The sequence below is a fragment of the Oryza glaberrima genome, chromosome 4 (genome assembly GCF_000147395.1).
Source record: "Oryza glaberrima chromosome 4, OglaRS2, whole genome shotgun sequence".
NCBI classification, from domain to species: Eukaryota; Viridiplantae; Streptophyta; class Magnoliopsida; order Poales; family Poaceae; genus Oryza; species Oryza glaberrima.
This window is the reverse complement of record NC_068329.1, coordinates 10,292,840-10,309,842: the sequence shown is the minus strand read 5'-3', so window position 1 is coordinate 10,309,842 and position 17,003 is coordinate 10,292,840. Positions and strand designations below refer to the sequence as shown.

General features: G+C 43.6%; 4 protein-coding genes across 4 annotated transcripts; all 4 read right to left on the bottom strand.

Annotated features, from left to right (window-relative positions):
- Positions 1-255: 255 nt before the first annotated feature.
- LOC127771821 (E3 ubiquitin-protein ligase ORTHRUS 2-like) lies at positions 256-4,863 on the bottom strand. Its single transcript, XM_052297761.1, has 9 exons — positions 4,396-4,863; positions 2,559-3,091; positions 2,345-2,470; positions 1,860-1,959; positions 1,684-1,703; positions 1,446-1,548; positions 1,232-1,370; positions 915-1,129; positions 256-804 (listed from the first exon to the last, which is right to left on the bottom strand). Exons 1-9 carry the CDS (start codon positions 4,861-4,863, stop codon positions 256-258), a joined length of 2,253 nt encoding a protein of 750 aa, XP_052153721.1.
- Positions 4,864-9,805: 4,942 nt separating this feature from the next.
- On the bottom strand, positions 9,806-10,372 carry LOC127769399 (pathogenesis-related protein PRB1-3-like). Its single transcript, XM_052294985.1, has one exon. It carries the CDS (start codon positions 10,370-10,372, stop codon positions 9,806-9,808), a length of 567 nt encoding a protein of 188 aa, XP_052150945.1.
- Positions 10,373-12,566: 2,194 nt separating this feature from the next.
- LOC127772298 (pathogenesis-related protein PRMS-like) lies at positions 12,567-13,305 on the bottom strand. The gene has a single exon (XM_052298326.1). The coding sequence runs from the start codon at positions 13,303-13,305 to the stop codon at positions 12,733-12,735; it is 573 nt and encodes a 190-aa protein (XP_052154286.1). The 3' UTR covers positions 12,567-12,732.
- A 1,520-nt stretch (positions 13,306-14,825) lies between these two features.
- On the bottom strand, positions 14,826-15,620 carry LOC127772240 (pathogenesis-related protein 1-like). The gene has a single exon (XM_052298250.1). It carries the CDS (start codon positions 15,569-15,571, stop codon positions 14,993-14,995), a length of 579 nt encoding a protein of 192 aa, XP_052154210.1. The 5' UTR covers positions 15,572-15,620; the 3' UTR covers positions 14,826-14,992.
- Between the last annotated feature and the right edge of the window lie 1,383 nt (positions 15,621-17,003).

Here is a 17,003-nt window from a genome sequence, read left to right as displayed (position 1 = left end):
ATATAATCAAAGAAAAAGGGATAACAAAAGAGGAAGAATACAAAAAAAACTTCACAAGCAATTTGCATATGTTTCAAGTTTCAATAATGCAGCAGCTTAATGTCTGAACCTGAGGAAGTGAAAGTTGCACCCCCACTATGAGTTCAATTATTCCCAAATTAAATGATATCATCCCAATCTGAATGTCACCAAAGATAATAAGATAATACTACTTCTTAAAAACTTTTAAACATCCCAAGTATGCAAGGAAACACATCATGGAAGAACTTCTTGATCCTGTTTAGGGTTAACCTTCTCAGCTTCTGAAAAGTCTGGAATCATATTCTTGCCATCAACTTCCAAGGCATTGGGGTCGGCTCTTTCCACACCAGTGAAAGTGCAATCCTCAGTCTGTACTAAATCAGCCACATTCTCAGCAGCTATTCCATCCAATGTTTCAGTTGAAGTCACAACATTCCTAGCATCTGTATCACCTGGTGCAGAGCTTGTCCTAGCCCTTTTGCCACCTTTCCCCTTCCCGGCACCGGCGGTACGCTTGTGAGGCTGCTGAACTTCCACCTTGTTTTCAGTATTATCAACATTAGTAACAGAATTCAAATCAACAGATTCAGTTATCATGTCCTCAGGATTGTTGCAACCTCCCTCATCCAGATTACCATCATCTTGGTTCTCCCAAGCAGTGTCATTTTCATCATCAGAATCTACAAGTGCTGCACTGCTGCCTTCTCCACTCACCCTAGCATGATCTTCCTTCTCAGCTTCTTTTTGGAGTGATTCAATAACGTTCATAATGTCACGGTTTACCTTACAACAAAGAATACATCATCTAAGAATGGGAAAGATGACTGAAATCCCTCGCAAAAAAAATGACTAAAATCTATACAAAATTAATTTTTGCTACTATTTTACTGTACCTGAGGATTCTGTATGAAATCAGCGATATCACTTGGACAAGAAGGGCACTTTTTAACAATCTTTCGTGCCCGGAGGGTCCGACCACCACGGCTTCTCTCCTCTGTAAGGGAAAGATTATCATATGACCCAAGCAGGCATTTCTTGCAGAAGTTGTGAGCACACGGTGTTGTCACTGGCTCTTCCATCACGTTCCTACATATGGAGCATCTGAATTCTACAATAAAGAAAATATATGACTGAAATCAATGGAAATGCAATGCCAAGCAGCCACTACTATGAACTGCAATTCATAGACAAAAAAAAGAAAAAAAAAAACCTTTCAACAGCCTTTCTCTCATTGACAAGTTATTTATATGCCTTGCTGCTCCTTGCATTTTCTTGCCTCTAGGATCTCCAGTTACGACAGCCTTCCTGCTGATGGGTGGAGTAATCATCCACTTCCATCCATCTGTTGCCTATAACAAGAAAAAGGAGATGTCACAATATGTGCAAGCTAATATTTTTTCTGAGAACATAATACAACAACTTACATCAAAATCCCATGCTGGGTTTCCTTTCCTCTCAGTAATATCAATTGCATTTTTCAGCTCTTCGATATCTGGTAATGGCCTTGGATGGTCTCCATGTTCATCACTTCAAGTAAATATAGAAAATTAAATGGAAAAGTAAATAAATAGAATAACAATAGCAATGTATACATGAGATAAGGGATATATAAGAAACCTAGTCCATGGTGCTGGCTCGTTGTCGCACCGCACAAAGAGATACCTGCACACTTTGAATGTACCCTGAGGCCAAAAAACAAAAACTCCAACAATCATCACTTATATTGATAAGTTGATAAACTATAATTTTGGATACATTCAGTTTTGTAAATCTAAAAAAAAAAATCATTGCAGCCTACACAAAAAATATCTGTAATGTTTCATGAAGACTATAAATACCTGAACTCCAGTTTTCCTCCAGCATTTCTCAATCCTATAGATTCCATCATACCTAACACCAGACTCTGGAGCATATGGTGAGCGCTTCTCTTTAAAAGACCTTTTAATAAACAAACAGAACAACATATACAAAAACAAAAATTAGGATTACTTTTTCCAAAGAAATGAAACAAGATTGTTCGTATTAGATGTAGTGGAAACATACTAAAAGTAACACTGAAAGCCTTAAAAGACAATAACCTTGTGTGAGTACAGTTATTCGCAACGTATCATAATTACATAACAATAATGGAACAAATAATATCTTGCAACATATAGAGGTCTACATATATTCTCCGTGCATTACCAGAAGAACATCCTTCTGCGATGGCTTTGATTTTTTGTGATGGTCCCGGAAGCAACCCATAGGAAATAATATAATGATGATTTTACATAAACTAACACTAAATTTGTCATGGATGCACACAGAGAAAAAAAAACATTACCGTACAACTCTCACGGGATAGCCATTTAAGCAGCTAACACGTAATGCAGCATTCAGCTTCTCAAACTTCTGATCAAAAGACTGCTCCTTGCTTGTTCGCTTGTTTCCACTGAGATCCCTTCCTCCACTGCCAAATGTAGAAAATAATGGATTAACTAGTTTTTGATAAACCACAGAAACAAATCGCAATGCAAGGTCAGGTAGTAATATTAAACCTTCCAGTATAGAGGAACCACTCTCCATGATCTTCATCATCTAAATAACCTCCTGAGAGGGCAACTGATTGAGCCCCATGTGTAGATTGGCCGGCAATCCCAGCAATATGAGGGAAATGAGCACCCCACTGTCTACATTCCATTCTATCTTTCCAATGGTCCCCGACTCGAACACCGCGGTTCCTCCTTGGGTCATGATCTTCAAGAATTGGACCAAAATAGTCTGGTGCAATAGTCACAAATATTTGTCCACTTGAAGCATTTGCCATTCCAGCTCTCTTTGCTCTTTCAGTAGTGAAAGCTCTGTCAGGTTTATCTTCATTTTCTTTATAATGATAAACCGTTGTTTCACCAGTTGTGCTAGCATTGTTTGCAGCCTTGGCCATGCGGATAGCTTGGACTAGTGCCAAGTTAATTCTTAGATCTTGTGCTACTTTTTGTGTAATAGGTGCTCGGCAGATCACACAAGCTCTTTTACCATTTTCAATCCACCTTCGGAAGCATTTCAGGCAGAAGTTGTGGCCACATGGTGTCTGCACAATACATGTAAGCAAAGGAAAATATTATGTGATGACAATTGATGGACATGGATGCTATAATAATGGAATTTGATGTTCAGCAAAGTAAAATATTCTGAAACACAGGTATAAATGGTGTTCAAATTCCTATGTATTCGGTTAATTAGCATTATCTTCATAGGATAATAATGTAGTTACATGAAAAATAACATGAAAATGAACTAGCCAGATAATAATGAGTCTCAGCCGACTAGTCTGTCCATGGAAATATATCCTTTGTAAACAATAAATGAAGCTTCCACAAATTTCAATATTTAAATAAAGGACGGAGATAATAAGTAACATGAACAAAACCACTTTTTGTGAGATCATTAGTCATTTCACTGTGATAAATTATGGTACCAGACAAATGCATATGCTATTAAACGAGGCGTTCTTGCTAACAAGGAGCAGATTAAAAATTGTCGAGATAATACAAATATCCAAAACACATATGTGCATGGTTGATTCGACTTAGTTGTGCATGGTTCATAGTGGGTGCAAATGGCAATAGGTATTGTATTAGAAAGTTATACTGAATGCAGAACTATTAGCTATGCAAGGCAATAGGAGGCGATCATATGTGACTTTGGCTACGAATATGTGCATGACATTTTTGTAATGTAAATTTTCCAGGTTGAGACAGATCGATGGCAACATAAATTAAGCTCATAGGAGGAGGGCTAGCATATAAGCAACGAGATGCCATGCATGTAATGATCACTGTCCCTATAGAAGAAAACTATACATAGCTCTTTCCTAACTGGAAGATCCTATAGCCTGATAGAAACCAAGAGAGAAAGGTTCTTAACAAGGTGAAAATTATAAAGTTGGCAAGAAACATCGGGAAGGTGGGTGCTGCTGAAGAGAGGACACAACTGTCGAGAAGGAAGAGGAGATACTGGCAAAAGTCAAAGGAGATCAATTGCATCCACAGAGGCATATCTCAGAGCAGTAAAACAGGCTAAATAGATGGAGAAACCAACAATCCAGTAGCTCCCTGTATTTTCATGTATATATCATACTTGATGTAATTTGCAGTAGAAGTACAGCAATTGTAGATCAATTCAAATAAAATCAGAACAACTTAATCATAATTTATTTGTGTGCTAATAGGAACCTATCTTCAGTGTGATCTGAGATCTAAGTAATGGTACAAACTTACACTTTATGAGCTTACATATTATGACATGTAGTGCCTCATGGAAACATTTCTATATTTTTCTAGGCTGTTCCAAAGGAAAGGTTGACAGGGTTGGCAAAAGAGCAATCATACTTACAGTGACAGGTCGCTCTGGAAGCAGCATACAAAATGAGCAGTTGATGTTCTTGTTCAGCATAGACAAAGGATTGTTGCTCTCACTGTCCTCTACGTTTTCCCCAACAGCTTCAGTTATTGCAGCCCCTGCATCACCGGCATGGCCAAGAAGCTCCTGGCGACGACGAGCCTTCTCTTGGATGGACAGCACCGGATCTGCCTCAATCACACGAATCGCAGCGATGAGGCTGCTCTCCGGACGAACAACATCAGATGGCGGGTAGCTGGCTGTGACATCACCGGAGCAATCTGGACAGACCCAGTGGGCCACATCTGTAAGGGGCGGTATGCTGGAGAGGCAGGGAGTATGCCATGGCGTGGCACAGGTGCTACAACGCAGCTGCTCTACCTCTGTTGTAAGCACCTTGCATACCATGCATACACCATCACTAGAGCAGGGAAGATTTGATGGATTTGATGACGAAGCCATCTGATTACGCGGTTCTCTCCCCCTCTACTCTCCTGAACTTCTCAACTCTCTAGATTTCAAATAGCTAATTTTCAGATGTCAGACTCTCAATATCCCTAGCTTTCTCTCTATCTCTCTCTACTATATAGAACTCTTTGTCGATCTGAAGTGAGAGAAGGGGATGGGGTGGGGAAGAGGTGGGACATGTGAGGTGGGAAAGGGGAGGGTGGGTGGTTTTATGCTTTCAAGAAAGGCAAACATGTTCAACATGCCTCGGATACATCTAATTTATTATGAGAGATTTGGTCATACACCCTCCCTTAATTTATAATTCTTGGACATACCCTCCTATATCATCGACATATGAGTCATATAAGGTCACTGACATATAAGCCAATAGGTTTTATCTTCAATTTTAATATAAAAGAAGGGGGTAAGTGACAAAATTTTGCATTTATTTATTCTTCACTGGGACTAGTTGGCTCTACATTAATTGCCTCTGTTTTTGCTATGCATTAATCGCCTCTATTTTTAAAGATTTTTCATTCATGGTTCACAAATGTGAAATGGTTGGACGATGTGAGAATTAATTGTTTCCTTATATGAATTTATCCTAGCCTATTTTCTAATTATGATATGGTTGGACGATGTGAGTATTAATTGCTTCCTTATATGAATTTATCCTAGTCTATTTTCTAATTATGATATGGTTGGCCGATGTGAGTATTAATTGCTTCCTTATATGAATTTATCCTAGCCTATTTTCTAATTATGATATGGTTGGCCGATGTGAGTATTAATTGCTTCCTTATAAGAATCTAATATAGCCTATTGTCTAATTATGATATGGTTGGATGATGTGAGTATTAATGGCTTCCTTCTATGAATTTATCCTAGCCTGGTTTCTACTTTTTTTGCATTAATAAATTTATTTGCATGTAAATAGCTAAGACTTGAAAAAAATATTTATCATTTCAGCACAATACAAAATTTCATAAACATTCTAATAAATACTCCATCCACCCAAAAGTCATATTTCTTTTGTCACCAAAATCATGGAGGAATTAACTCATCCTCCACGTAACAAACTAACGAAGTATTTGCAGATAGTTGCTTGGGTTCTAGTCAACAATTTAACTATGCACATGAAAACTACAAATCTGACCATCTCAATTGGAAAAAAAACCAAAAAATAAAATATGCTTAAGAATTTTGGATAGAGGGAGTATGAAGTAGCATCCATATAGCCATCTGCACAAATTATATAATTTTGTCAAATACATTGGTGCCTATTTAAATTTGTTAGTAAGGTTAAATGTAGAATACAACCATACACGGCTATGCAATTTTTATCATGTGTTCACCATGTGTGTTCACCGTGACCTCCTGTCCTCATAGTAAAATTAACAGCAATGTATGTACAGGTAGCGCATGAGTGGAAGAACCTGCCATATGTTTTCATCCATTTCACATATGATATTTCAGTCACTTCTCATATCCACCCTTGTCAATGATGCCTAGGGCCATAGACCCACATCGAGCCAATTGCTGCACCCCTCTCGCTCTCTCGTCTCCTCTTGCACACCGCAACCTCTAGTAGATATGCAAAGGCCGGCGTATCTATATATGGATGGTCCAAGTTAGAAGTATAAATTGATCAAATATGCATCATAATACATTAATAAAGAAGCTTTTTTTTCTTTTTTCAAAATTTTATTTTCACATATATATATACTTATATATGCATTGAGCTAGGATTTTTTTAGGTGGTCCTGGGAGCACGGGGATAACGAGGACCACCCCTAGATCTGCTATGTAGATGTGTACATGAGTTCAATGAACTCATGGCCCTTCCCAGGTGGACTACACCCTAGCCACACTGTCGTTTGCCAATGGCTAGCACAAACGGACAAGCCACCATGCATGTCTTGCTTTGGTTCACCGACAGGCCGGTGGAGCCCACTCGTAGTCAGTTATTACCTACATAGTATAAGAAAACTACTTAGTTTACCACCTTAAAGAGATCAAGATTTCTATATATAGTTGTTCATGCATAACCATTATTTCTATCGACAACTTAATCAGATGTATGTATGTAGTCCTTATTTTCCTAAAACCAGAAAAGCAAAAACCCAGAAATCAGCGGCCGACTCCTGCCGATCAAATTTCGGTCCCATAACTACAGGTGACTGACGTTCAAAGCGGAAGATAACTCGGAGAGTAATTGAGTTATATAAATCAGTCATTCATCCAAATGCCACCATTGCCATCAAACCCAACCAACACAGACATCGCCATAAGGATGCCGCACCAATAGGGAACCTCCAATGAGACGCCTTGTAGCAGGCTACAACATTGGGAATGTCACTATCGATATTTCACATATCACCTCCATGATGGTGTGTGGTGCCTACTAGCGTCACCGATATCTGTGCTTGAGCGACAAATGACAATATCTGTGCTTGAGCGACAAATGACAGTGACGGTGGCATATGTCTGGCCGGTTGGCGGCACCGCAGAAGCCCAAGCTAGAGGGCTAGCCCTCCACCGCCACATCCATCGTTGCTCCGTGTGCAGCACAGCCGCCTCCATCACTACTGTTGTCGTGTCCTCCAGACCAAGCCCGGCTGGAATTGCTAATATTCCCCCCAAAAGAATTATTTAAATGTTGAATTGCTCATGTTTGGGTCCGTGGTCATCAAAATGTTTTAAACTAGTCATTTATGAAAAATATATTCCACTTAAGCATATTTACGCTTTTGGTTCCCATGAAACATATGTCTTCGTGTGCTAACATTTTCAATTAATATATTAGCATTGTTGGATTGAATCAATGATCTTTAAATATATTTTCTCAAGATATATTCAAGTTATTTCCCTATAACAATTTCCAATTTTCAAACGATTGTTGGTAAGGATTTCTATATTGGACATTCCATTTTTTTCTGTGCAAGGTGGTTTTGGTATGCAAGAGCTTTTTCATCGTAGCAAGTGCTTCATGTGTCATCACAAGGTGACAAATATGGTCAGCTTTTCCAAGGGATGTGTAGCAAACAACAATAATAGCACAAAATTCCCATATACCAATAAAGACCTTTTTGTCTTCATCTCTACCTCTTCTTGTTCTTATGTTTGCAAACCTTTCCTCAAGTAATTGTGCAATATGTTCATATTTTGATATAATGCAAGATGTTAATATTTACAGAGAAAGATATGGAGCAAAGCAATTGATATATGTAAGATGAAACATGTTAAAATTCATTCATGATTAACCTTTCCTACAATTAGGTGATAAGGATACAATTTGTTCCTACGAGCTCTTCCAGGGGAATGAAAGCTGTTTTAGTTGGGATTTGAAAATGAAAAGGTCGAAAAAGCCCCTTAAATCTTTGAGGCTGTTTCATTATAACCTTGAAGTAGAAAATGCCCCAACAAACAGTTAGTGGCCTGGCCCCATGACTGCACTGATGAATATATGCTATAAATGCCAAGCTGGATGTGCATATCTCCAATTTGTAGTGGCCCATGACCTATTTATTAACTGTATCTGTTGTTTCTAGATACAAGAATATATCCATATTAATTATGCACATTAAAGATCATCATATATTCCAAAACTGATCCCGAAAAGAAAAAATATCAACTTCCAGAGCAAAAAATATCAACTTCCGAACAGTAGCAGAGTGCCCCTGCACCTTCTTCCCCGTCCTTAACGATTCGCCCTAACCACTCTAGATCCCACGTCCCCGCCAACACAAGTCCACCGACCTTCTCTCCCACTGTCGAGGCTACTGGTACCACCGCCTTGCCACTCCACCATGGCCACCAGCCCACCATCCCTTACTCTCATCCTCACCTCTTATCCCTCTAAGTCGGGAACACCTCCCACTTCCTCTTCCAAGTTCATTTTTTTTGTCGGGCCGGTCAAGATAGACCAACCATATTTATTTAAGATTGAGGAATATGTACAAAATTTGCCAAGTTCATCACTCGTCGGAGCTCAACAGATAGAGGACGAACAATGAATCTAGAAGCATAATGGAAGGTAGGGAATTCGTGTGATTTGCCCCCTTCAAATGTGTAGAATGATGTATTACCATAACTGTATTTTTAACTCAGCCATCACCGACCATCAGAATTTTATTTTGTTTTGTTTTATTTTCGTGAAAAATGAGTGTTCAATGTGAAAACTGGCCCATGCCAAGTCTGGTCCAGCTGCTCCTTCTACATCATAAGAAAATTTCTGGATTCGCTACAAACCACACAACTACCTTGCATTTGTGCCAAACAAAAGAAAAAAAGGCCAATTTTTTAAAAAATGTATTTTTTTAATTTTGTCAAGATTGTTGTTCCTACTTATTCAAGCAACAGCGATAAGGTGTCTGCAACACCGATCACCAGATTCTTTTATCGGGCGGAAGGGCATGTGACCTGAGTAGCACCTCAAGGCTCTGAGTTCAAATCTTTATATGAGCGAATTTTATATTGGGTTGTTTGATAGGCTAAGTTCCTAATGTAAAAAGGTTATCTGAATTTAAATCTCCATATGAGTAAATTTCAGATTGAGTTGTTTTGAGGGGTTAAGTTCCCAATTTAAAAAGGCTCACATACATCCGATTGGATATAGAGGCCAGGTAAAATATAACCTTGTAAAAAAAGTTCATTTATCCGTGTTTGGGTCGGACTTGGGAGAGAGTAGAGTTGTTCGGCAAGATTATGGGAAATGGAGAGGTCGAACAAATCTAGCTCCGATGACAATACATATTTGAATCCTCATCGCAGCTGCCATCATTAAATCTCCATATTTAATTATCTTAGAGTATCCCTTTAATTTTCTTTGGAGCATGTTTCATATATTTCTCCAAACATTTGTTCCAAAAACTCAATCACTCACCAGAACCATCGATCGTATGTACTACATTTCATTGCGTGTCGTGTGTCGCAGAAACAGATGAGATCATCGTCAATATGGCCGCTGGCCGACGATGTTGCCCGGCGGGTAGTAGTCGCAGACGGCGACGGTGTCGACGCCGTTGCGGCAGGTGCGGCGCGCGCAGCCGAGCTGCGTCGTGGCGCGCCACACCACCTGCGTGTACGCGCCGCAGGTCCGGCCGGGCGGCGCCGCGCACCGGCCGGCGTCGCGGTCGTACCACCGCCGGCCGTCCGCCCAGAACGCCGCCACCTCCGCGCCGGTGTGGCGCCGGCCGTACGCCTTGAACAGGTTCCGGCCGTAGACGGCGGCGCCGTCGCCGGTTCCCCGCGCCGCGGTGGGCGGCGGCGGCCGCAGGCTGCATTCCGTCCGGAGCTCGCCGGCGTACCGCGCCGCATCCAGCTGCAGCGTCCCGTTCCACGACAGCGGCGGCACGCCCACCGCCGCGCGCGCCTCGTTGTGCACCCGCAGGAACTGCACCGGCGTCGGCTCGACGGGGGTCTGCACGGCGGAGACGGAGATGGATGCCGCCGCCACCGGCGATGCGGAGGCCCGCGGGAGGCACAGGACGGCGACGAGACAGCAGTAGAGTGGAGACATGGTGGTTTCGGGGTGAAGTTGTGGTGAACTCGCGATTGTATATATATAGCGGGGGTTCTTATTAATTAATGGCTGCCGTTTTGTGAGTCCTTTGGCTTTTAATTTGTACTTTTAACTCATGGTTTTTTACTAGGGAAGTTATGCTACACCGACTGTGAAAGTGTGAATAGCTTTCATATGCAATGGTTGACGGTCTTGCAGTTATTATATTTTGAATGTTGCATCTCTCTGGAACATCTTATGAAGCAAATTGAAACAATTTTTTATAAGTGATAAAGCATCAATTAATTATTTTCATTAAAATATAGTTATGTTAGATCTTGTTGTAAAGATTTAATTAAAAAAAATACAACTATGCAATCATATTGCATTATTTGTATATGGGATTAATAATTTAAGAGAAAAAATAATTTAAAACATGTTAAGAAAAGCTAGATATGCATCGATAGGGGAAAGTGAGGGTAGTATTGGATATTGCATGTAGCTGAGATGTAGGCATAGGAAGCAAGTAGCTGGCATGCAGCATTCATGCAATGAATGTGTAGAGGGGAGCGCACAGGAGGGGGACCCGATTTTTCTCTCAAAAATCCGACGCCCGATTCGTAGTTGCCTCGCAAAGATATAGTAATAAAAGAGGAGGAAATAAAATTAATGTCGGGACCTAGGGATGGAATTCCGGAATATCCGAAGAGTTTAGGCACGATGATTGGCTAGTACACGTATCACAACCTTATTATCACATCCACACAACATACACATACGTAGAAGCAATAAGATTTTCATAACTTATTAAGCACATGTGGCCGACCGACCAAATAAAAGATATAAAATGCAGTGAAATATTTTTTTCCTTTAATTGATTTCCTCCGTAATTTCCTAATTCCTCCCATGCATTTAATATAAACAAGCATATAGAAGCAAGAAACTGAATCGATGTATTGCAGCACTAGGCAGCGAGCAAAAAGGTAACAAAGCAATGTACTATCATCATACAAGCAAGCTTGATACTCTGATAAAAGCAAAATCGGGATAGATCAGGAAAAGCCAGGGCCGGCCCTGGGGCTATGTAGCCGAGGCGATCGCCAGGGGTCCATGATGGTGGGCGGTCAACACCTAATACTAGTAGTCTAGTATCTGCCTATGACCTACCTAGAAGCAGAAATGCCCGAGAGACGAGAGGAGTTGCAGCGTCATAGACAACTCGGCAGATGACATCGCATCGCACAGGGCACAACCGTACAGGCGCACAGAAGTGCAGATCCGACAAAACAGTCCTCACCTAGATATGGAGACGTTGCCTTTGCTTTAGTGCAGGTGGAGGAGGCGTAGTGGAAGAGTAGGTAGAGTGCGTATCTACCAAGCACCCATGGCGGCACTGCTAGATATGGCGGGTAATATAATGCTAGCACTGGTCATTTCCAGTGGATTAAACTCGAGGAATTAGAACTATGAAGTACTTGAGACTATCTATTATTATGGTTAATTAATTTTTCGTAAGTGATGTCTGAAACACCCATCTGTAAAAAAGTTCTCAAAGGTGAATGTCTTCAATAACCACCTACGAAAACTCTTTTCATAGGTAGATGTGTCAAAGCGTCACCTGTATAAATCGGTGGGCCCCGGTTTGTCTATAAATAGTTCAAAATATTTAAACTAGCGGACTAGTTGTCCGTAAAAAAGAATTTTGCAGACGGTTATCTGTAGAAGCCGTCCACAATAATAATTTCCAAAGTTTTGAAAATTTTATCTGAGGTGTTGTCGCTGTTGTTATCCTCCTAACTAGTTTTCATGCTCTGCAGATGGAGTGGTGAAACCTTGTATGGCTAGAGTGAATGGGGAGGAGGTCATGAGGCGCAGTAAGTGAGAGCACAAGTGGGTGGCGATAAAACTCCCATTGTCCTCAGTCCCCTATTTATTAGAATAAAAATATGTGGCATGGGAGATAGAGAGGCGAGCCATGGTAGTGGAGGACATGATCGGCGTATAGCGGTTCATCTTCTGAGGAGGAAGTGACCAGCGTGGCAGTGTCCACGCGAAAACCAATTGTTTTGAATGTCGTTGAGAACATTAAGTAGTGGCGTGAGGAATACGAACCGTAACAATCATTTCATTAAAAACGTCCGTGCTTGTACTGTGCTTTAATAATATATTAAAAAACAGGGAGTAGAGTTCTTCAACAGTTAGAACGTGCTTCTCAGTTTTTGACGGCTTTATATGTAGTATTAATTTGTCAAACATTTGTTCCAATGCAAGAACAAAAACGTTCTTGAAAGTTGATCACGCACGTGTTATTACACCACAACATTTTATGAGCTCGCACGTGCATGTGCTACATATATATACCGCGGCATATATATGCGTTAGTAAGGGCGCTGGCCGGCGATGTTGCCCGGCGGGTAGTACTCGCAGACGGCGACGGTGTCCAACACGAGAGGGCACGTGTCGCCCAGGCAGCGGCACAACCGGCGCGCGCACCCGATCTGCGTCGTGGCGCGCCACACCATCTGCGTGTACTCGCCGCAGCACCGCCCCGGCGGCGCCGCGCACGAGTCGCCGTCGCGGTCGTACCACCGCGCGCCCTCCGCCCAGCGCGCCGACGCGTCCGCGCCCGCGCGCACCCGCGGGCCGCTCCCCCTGTACAGGTTCCGCCCGTACAAGCCGTCGGTGCCCCACGCCCACACCGGCCGCGCCTCGCAGCTCGCCCGGAGCTCGCCGGCGTACCGCTGCGCGTCCAGCGCGATCGTCGCGTTCCACGCCAGCGGCGGCACGCCCACCGCCGCGCGGGCCTCGTTGTGAGCCCGCAGGAACTGCTCCGCCGGCAACAAACTGTTGGCCGGAGGCTCCGCGGCGGCGGACACCGAGATGGACGCCGCGGCTGGCGACGCCGACGCCAGCGACAGGACGGCGGCGAGGCAGCAGTAGAAGGGAGACATGGTGTGTTGGTTGATTAATTTGTTTGTGGAGAAGTTGTGGTGAACTCGGGGTTATTATATACTACGGTGATTGATTAATTAATTGCTGCTGTTAATTTTGTGGGGGTTTGGCTTTTGAATTTTACTTTGTATTCTTAACTCATGGGATTTATTACCGGGGTTATGCAAGGGGGAGTGTTAATTTCGATTGATTAATGACTGTTAATAAGTTGTTTATTACTTGGATTGATCGCTCGTGGTTACGAGCAAACTAGACTCGAAAGTCGAAACTGTTGAGACGAACAAGTTCGTAATGACAATAATGCGGACATTCTTAATAGGATTTCAGCGCCATCTCTAAAAACGGCATATTCTTTTCTTTATGTTATATTTCTCGTAAATGGTGGAAGTATTGCTTCACGATTTCTCCGATTATTAGGGGATTTTACGAAAAAAACATGTTGTGTGCGTGTCCTACATGCATGCCCTCACCGCCCATATCCAGTTGACAGAACCGGACACGAGGGGATCACCATGCACAAGGGAAACAATGCCATGGTCGCTGGAACGGCGTGCCACCGGTTCCCCTTGCCCAACTCCAAAAAAACTATATGACAACCAATCCGAGAAGCCAAAATAAATTCATGTAACTGTGAAAAGAGTGAGGGTAGGGGAGTTATGAGCTGTTGATATTATTTCCTTTCAGGTCTCAAAGTTGTATGAAGTTGTGCCTCCAATCCTCCATGAGATAGGCAAGGTAAATGTTCTACCAGGTTTATAATGATATATCCTCTAATTTCATGTTTGTGGTTGTTATTGTCATCATGCTCTGGCTTTGTATCTTCAGGTCAAAAATCCATGGCCCAATGATGATGCTCACAAACAACCTTACCCACATGCTGACATAACATAAGCAATCACAGACTAATAGACACCAATACAAAATAATACAAAATAAAAAACTCATTCTATCTATAAATCTCCATTCGAATACACGTAACATCTTGTATTTGTCCTTGGCATCTCTTTGAGTTTTGTGTCGTGGCCTCGTGGGGCAACGCTAGGTCTGTGCATACCCCAGGTTGCGTCGAGGCACAGCCATGTCTGACACCACCGCTCTCGCTGGTGCAAACAAATATGCTAGTCTGTCTGATTGCCTCTAATTTACTTCATCCTGTCGTGTAAACGTATCGTTTTGAACATTTACAAAGCCTTCAGTATAGCAATAATATCCGTAGATATACATTCTTCACAAAACCTGATGATAAAATTATACTGTTTCATGCCTATTCTAAACATAAATTGTCATGTATATATCTAGTCTAAAGTATTTAAAATATATATTGATATTCTATGCTTTGAATATTGTTTGGTTCGTTGTTTTTCAGAAAAATGAATACGAGAGCATAATCTTCACAATTTAGCTCAAGACATTACAGATCAAATTGTACTAATTCACAATTAAATTATATTTGAAGAAAATCATATATAATGCACAAGCATTAGAGCACAACGGCTTATTGGGCAGGATAGTAATTCACTCGCATGCACAACGACCTACACTCCCTGTCTCATAAAAAAAATAACTTGTAAAGATGAACACATACATATATTGGTTCAAATTTGTCCGTATAAATTGATTTTTTTTTTAAGGACGGAGTGAGTATGTGATTATTCTCCGGGGCACGGCACTATATGTATAACACGATCAGTATGGTCGGCCGGTGCCGTAGTTCCCCGGCGGGAAGTAGTCGCAGACGAGCAGCGAGTCGCCGGAGTCGCACACGATGCGGCCGCACCCGACCTGCGTCGTGTTCCGCCACACCACCTGCGTGTACCGCGTGCACGGCGACGACGACCCGGACAACGCGGGCGCCGCCGCGCCGGCGCACGTGTTGCTGCCGTAGTTGTACCGCCGCCGGCCCTCGTCCACCCACGCCGCCGCCAGCGCCGGCGCGTTCCACCGCCGCCCCTTCCCGACGAACGCGTTCTCGCCGAAGTTGAACAGCGGCGAGCGCCGCGGCGCGCAGTCGCCGCGCCGCGACGCCGCGTACCCCTTCGCGTACCGGGCGATGCCCGCGCTCCACGCCAGTGGCGCCACGCCCACCGCGCGCCGCGCCTCGTTGTGCACCGCCAGGATCCCCGCCACCGTCTGCGCGGCGCGCGCGCGGCGTCCGGCGTCCGCGCCCGAGACGCCATTGCCGGCGCCGGTGGTGGCAGCGAAGCACTGGGAAGCCATTGCCAGGATTACAACGACAGCGACATGGGACACGTAGGTGTTAGACATTTTCGTCTCTTTCTTGTCTGCGACTTCTGATTGTTTTTTAGAAGGGAGAGCAATGCAAAGCATGCGATGATGGAATGTTTTGGGTTCAGATTTTGATGCGAATTTATAGACGATTTTGCGTGAGAATATTTTAAATTATTGCGATTTCTGAATTCGCGCTGTGGATGATCCAGTACGTGGATATAGCTTTGAACGCTCGCATGGCGGCTAGCTAGCTACATAATTAATTATGTGCGTGATCTAGCTTGTTCTTGCATAACTTCTTGGTACCTAAGTAACAAGAGAATCTCACACATTGTTTGATGGTGATTGTGTGATTGACCAGATAACCGATATGAAGAACATGCATGCATGATTTGTATATTTATTTGTTGAGTGTAGAGTAGGCATGCATGGTTGCTGGTTTTAGGGGCTGATGATGTGTGTGTGTTCCTGTCATTGATCACAGCTGAGAGCGAAGATTAAGCACTACGCCAGAACCCTACATCTATAACGGCACATTAGTGACGGGTTTATAAATTGGTCACAGATGACCGTCACCTTTGACGGGTCGTTAGGTTTACCGTCATTGGTGAGGCATCTGGCCGTGGCCCGTCACAAGTATCACCTCACCTGTGACGGGCCGGAATTTTAAGCCGTCACAGGTAAGACAGTGACAAGTTTGACTTCCAACCTGTCACTGGTATGACCTCATTTGTGACGGGCTAGGGAGTTACAACCCGTCACAGGTGATGGGCCGTCACCTGTGACGGATATGACTTCTGGCCCGTCACTGATTTTAAGTTTGCACCCGTCAAAGGTGATCAATTTTGACATATAAAAAAGGAACCCCCACCCCCCACCCATGGGGCCCACCGCCACCTGCTCAATCTCTCTCCTCCTCCTCTTAGTCTCTCTTCTCTTCCTCCCACCGACCGCCGGCCTCCTTCGCCCATCTCCAAAGGTCGCCGCCTCCTTCGCCCTCCGCCCCATGGTCGCCGCCGCCGTCTCTCCGCCACCCCGTCATCGGCTCCTTCGCCTACCGCCTCCGGGTCGCTGCCTCCTTCGCCCACCGCCCACGGTCGCCGCCTCCTTCCCGCCTCCACCACGCCAGATCCTGGTCATATCGAGCCAAAGACGAAGACAACGCCGGTGCCAGGACCATCGGCCAATGGGGCACCACGCCGCTGCCCAACGCCATCGACAAGCCACTCCGTCCATCGTCGCTTATCTCCGGTCGACGACGAGCTTCTACATCCCCCACCCTCCCCCTAACGGTCCCAACAACCATGAACTCGGGGGCTCCAGATCCGGACACCCTGAACTCAGAGGTCGCGGATCCAACCATCCCGAGTTTGGGTGCTCCAGATCCTGCGGTCCTAGCTTCAGCGATGCCAGATCCGTTCGTGAGGTAAGCGGTCCGCCGTCCACACCACACCACATCGTCGAAGTC

Bases quoted from the DNA above. Each gene is read 5' to 3' on its own strand.
- LOC127771821 (XM_052297761.1), bottom strand. From the start codon at position 4,863: ATGGCTTCGTCATCAAATCCATCAAATCTTCCCTGCTCTAGTGATGGT. The intron at 3,092-4,395 runs GTAAGTATGATT...TGTATTGTGCAG, and splicing joins TTCCAGAGCGACCTGTCACT to ACACCATGTGGCCACAACTT. The intron at 1,549-1,683 runs GTATCTCTTTGT...ATTTACTTGAAG, and splicing joins GGTACATTCAAAGTGTGCAG to TGATGAACATGGAGACCATC.
- LOC127769399 (XM_052294985.1), bottom strand. From the start codon at position 10,372: ATGTCTCCACTCTACTGCTGTCTCGTCGCCGTCCTGTGCCTCCCGCGG.
- LOC127772298 (XM_052298326.1), bottom strand. From the start codon at position 13,305: ATGTCTCCCTTCTACTGCTGCCTCGCCGCCGTCCTGTCGCTGGCGTCG.
- LOC127772240 (XM_052298250.1), bottom strand. From the start codon at position 15,571: ATGTCTAACACCTACGTGTCCCATGTCGCTGTCGTTGTAATCCTGGCA.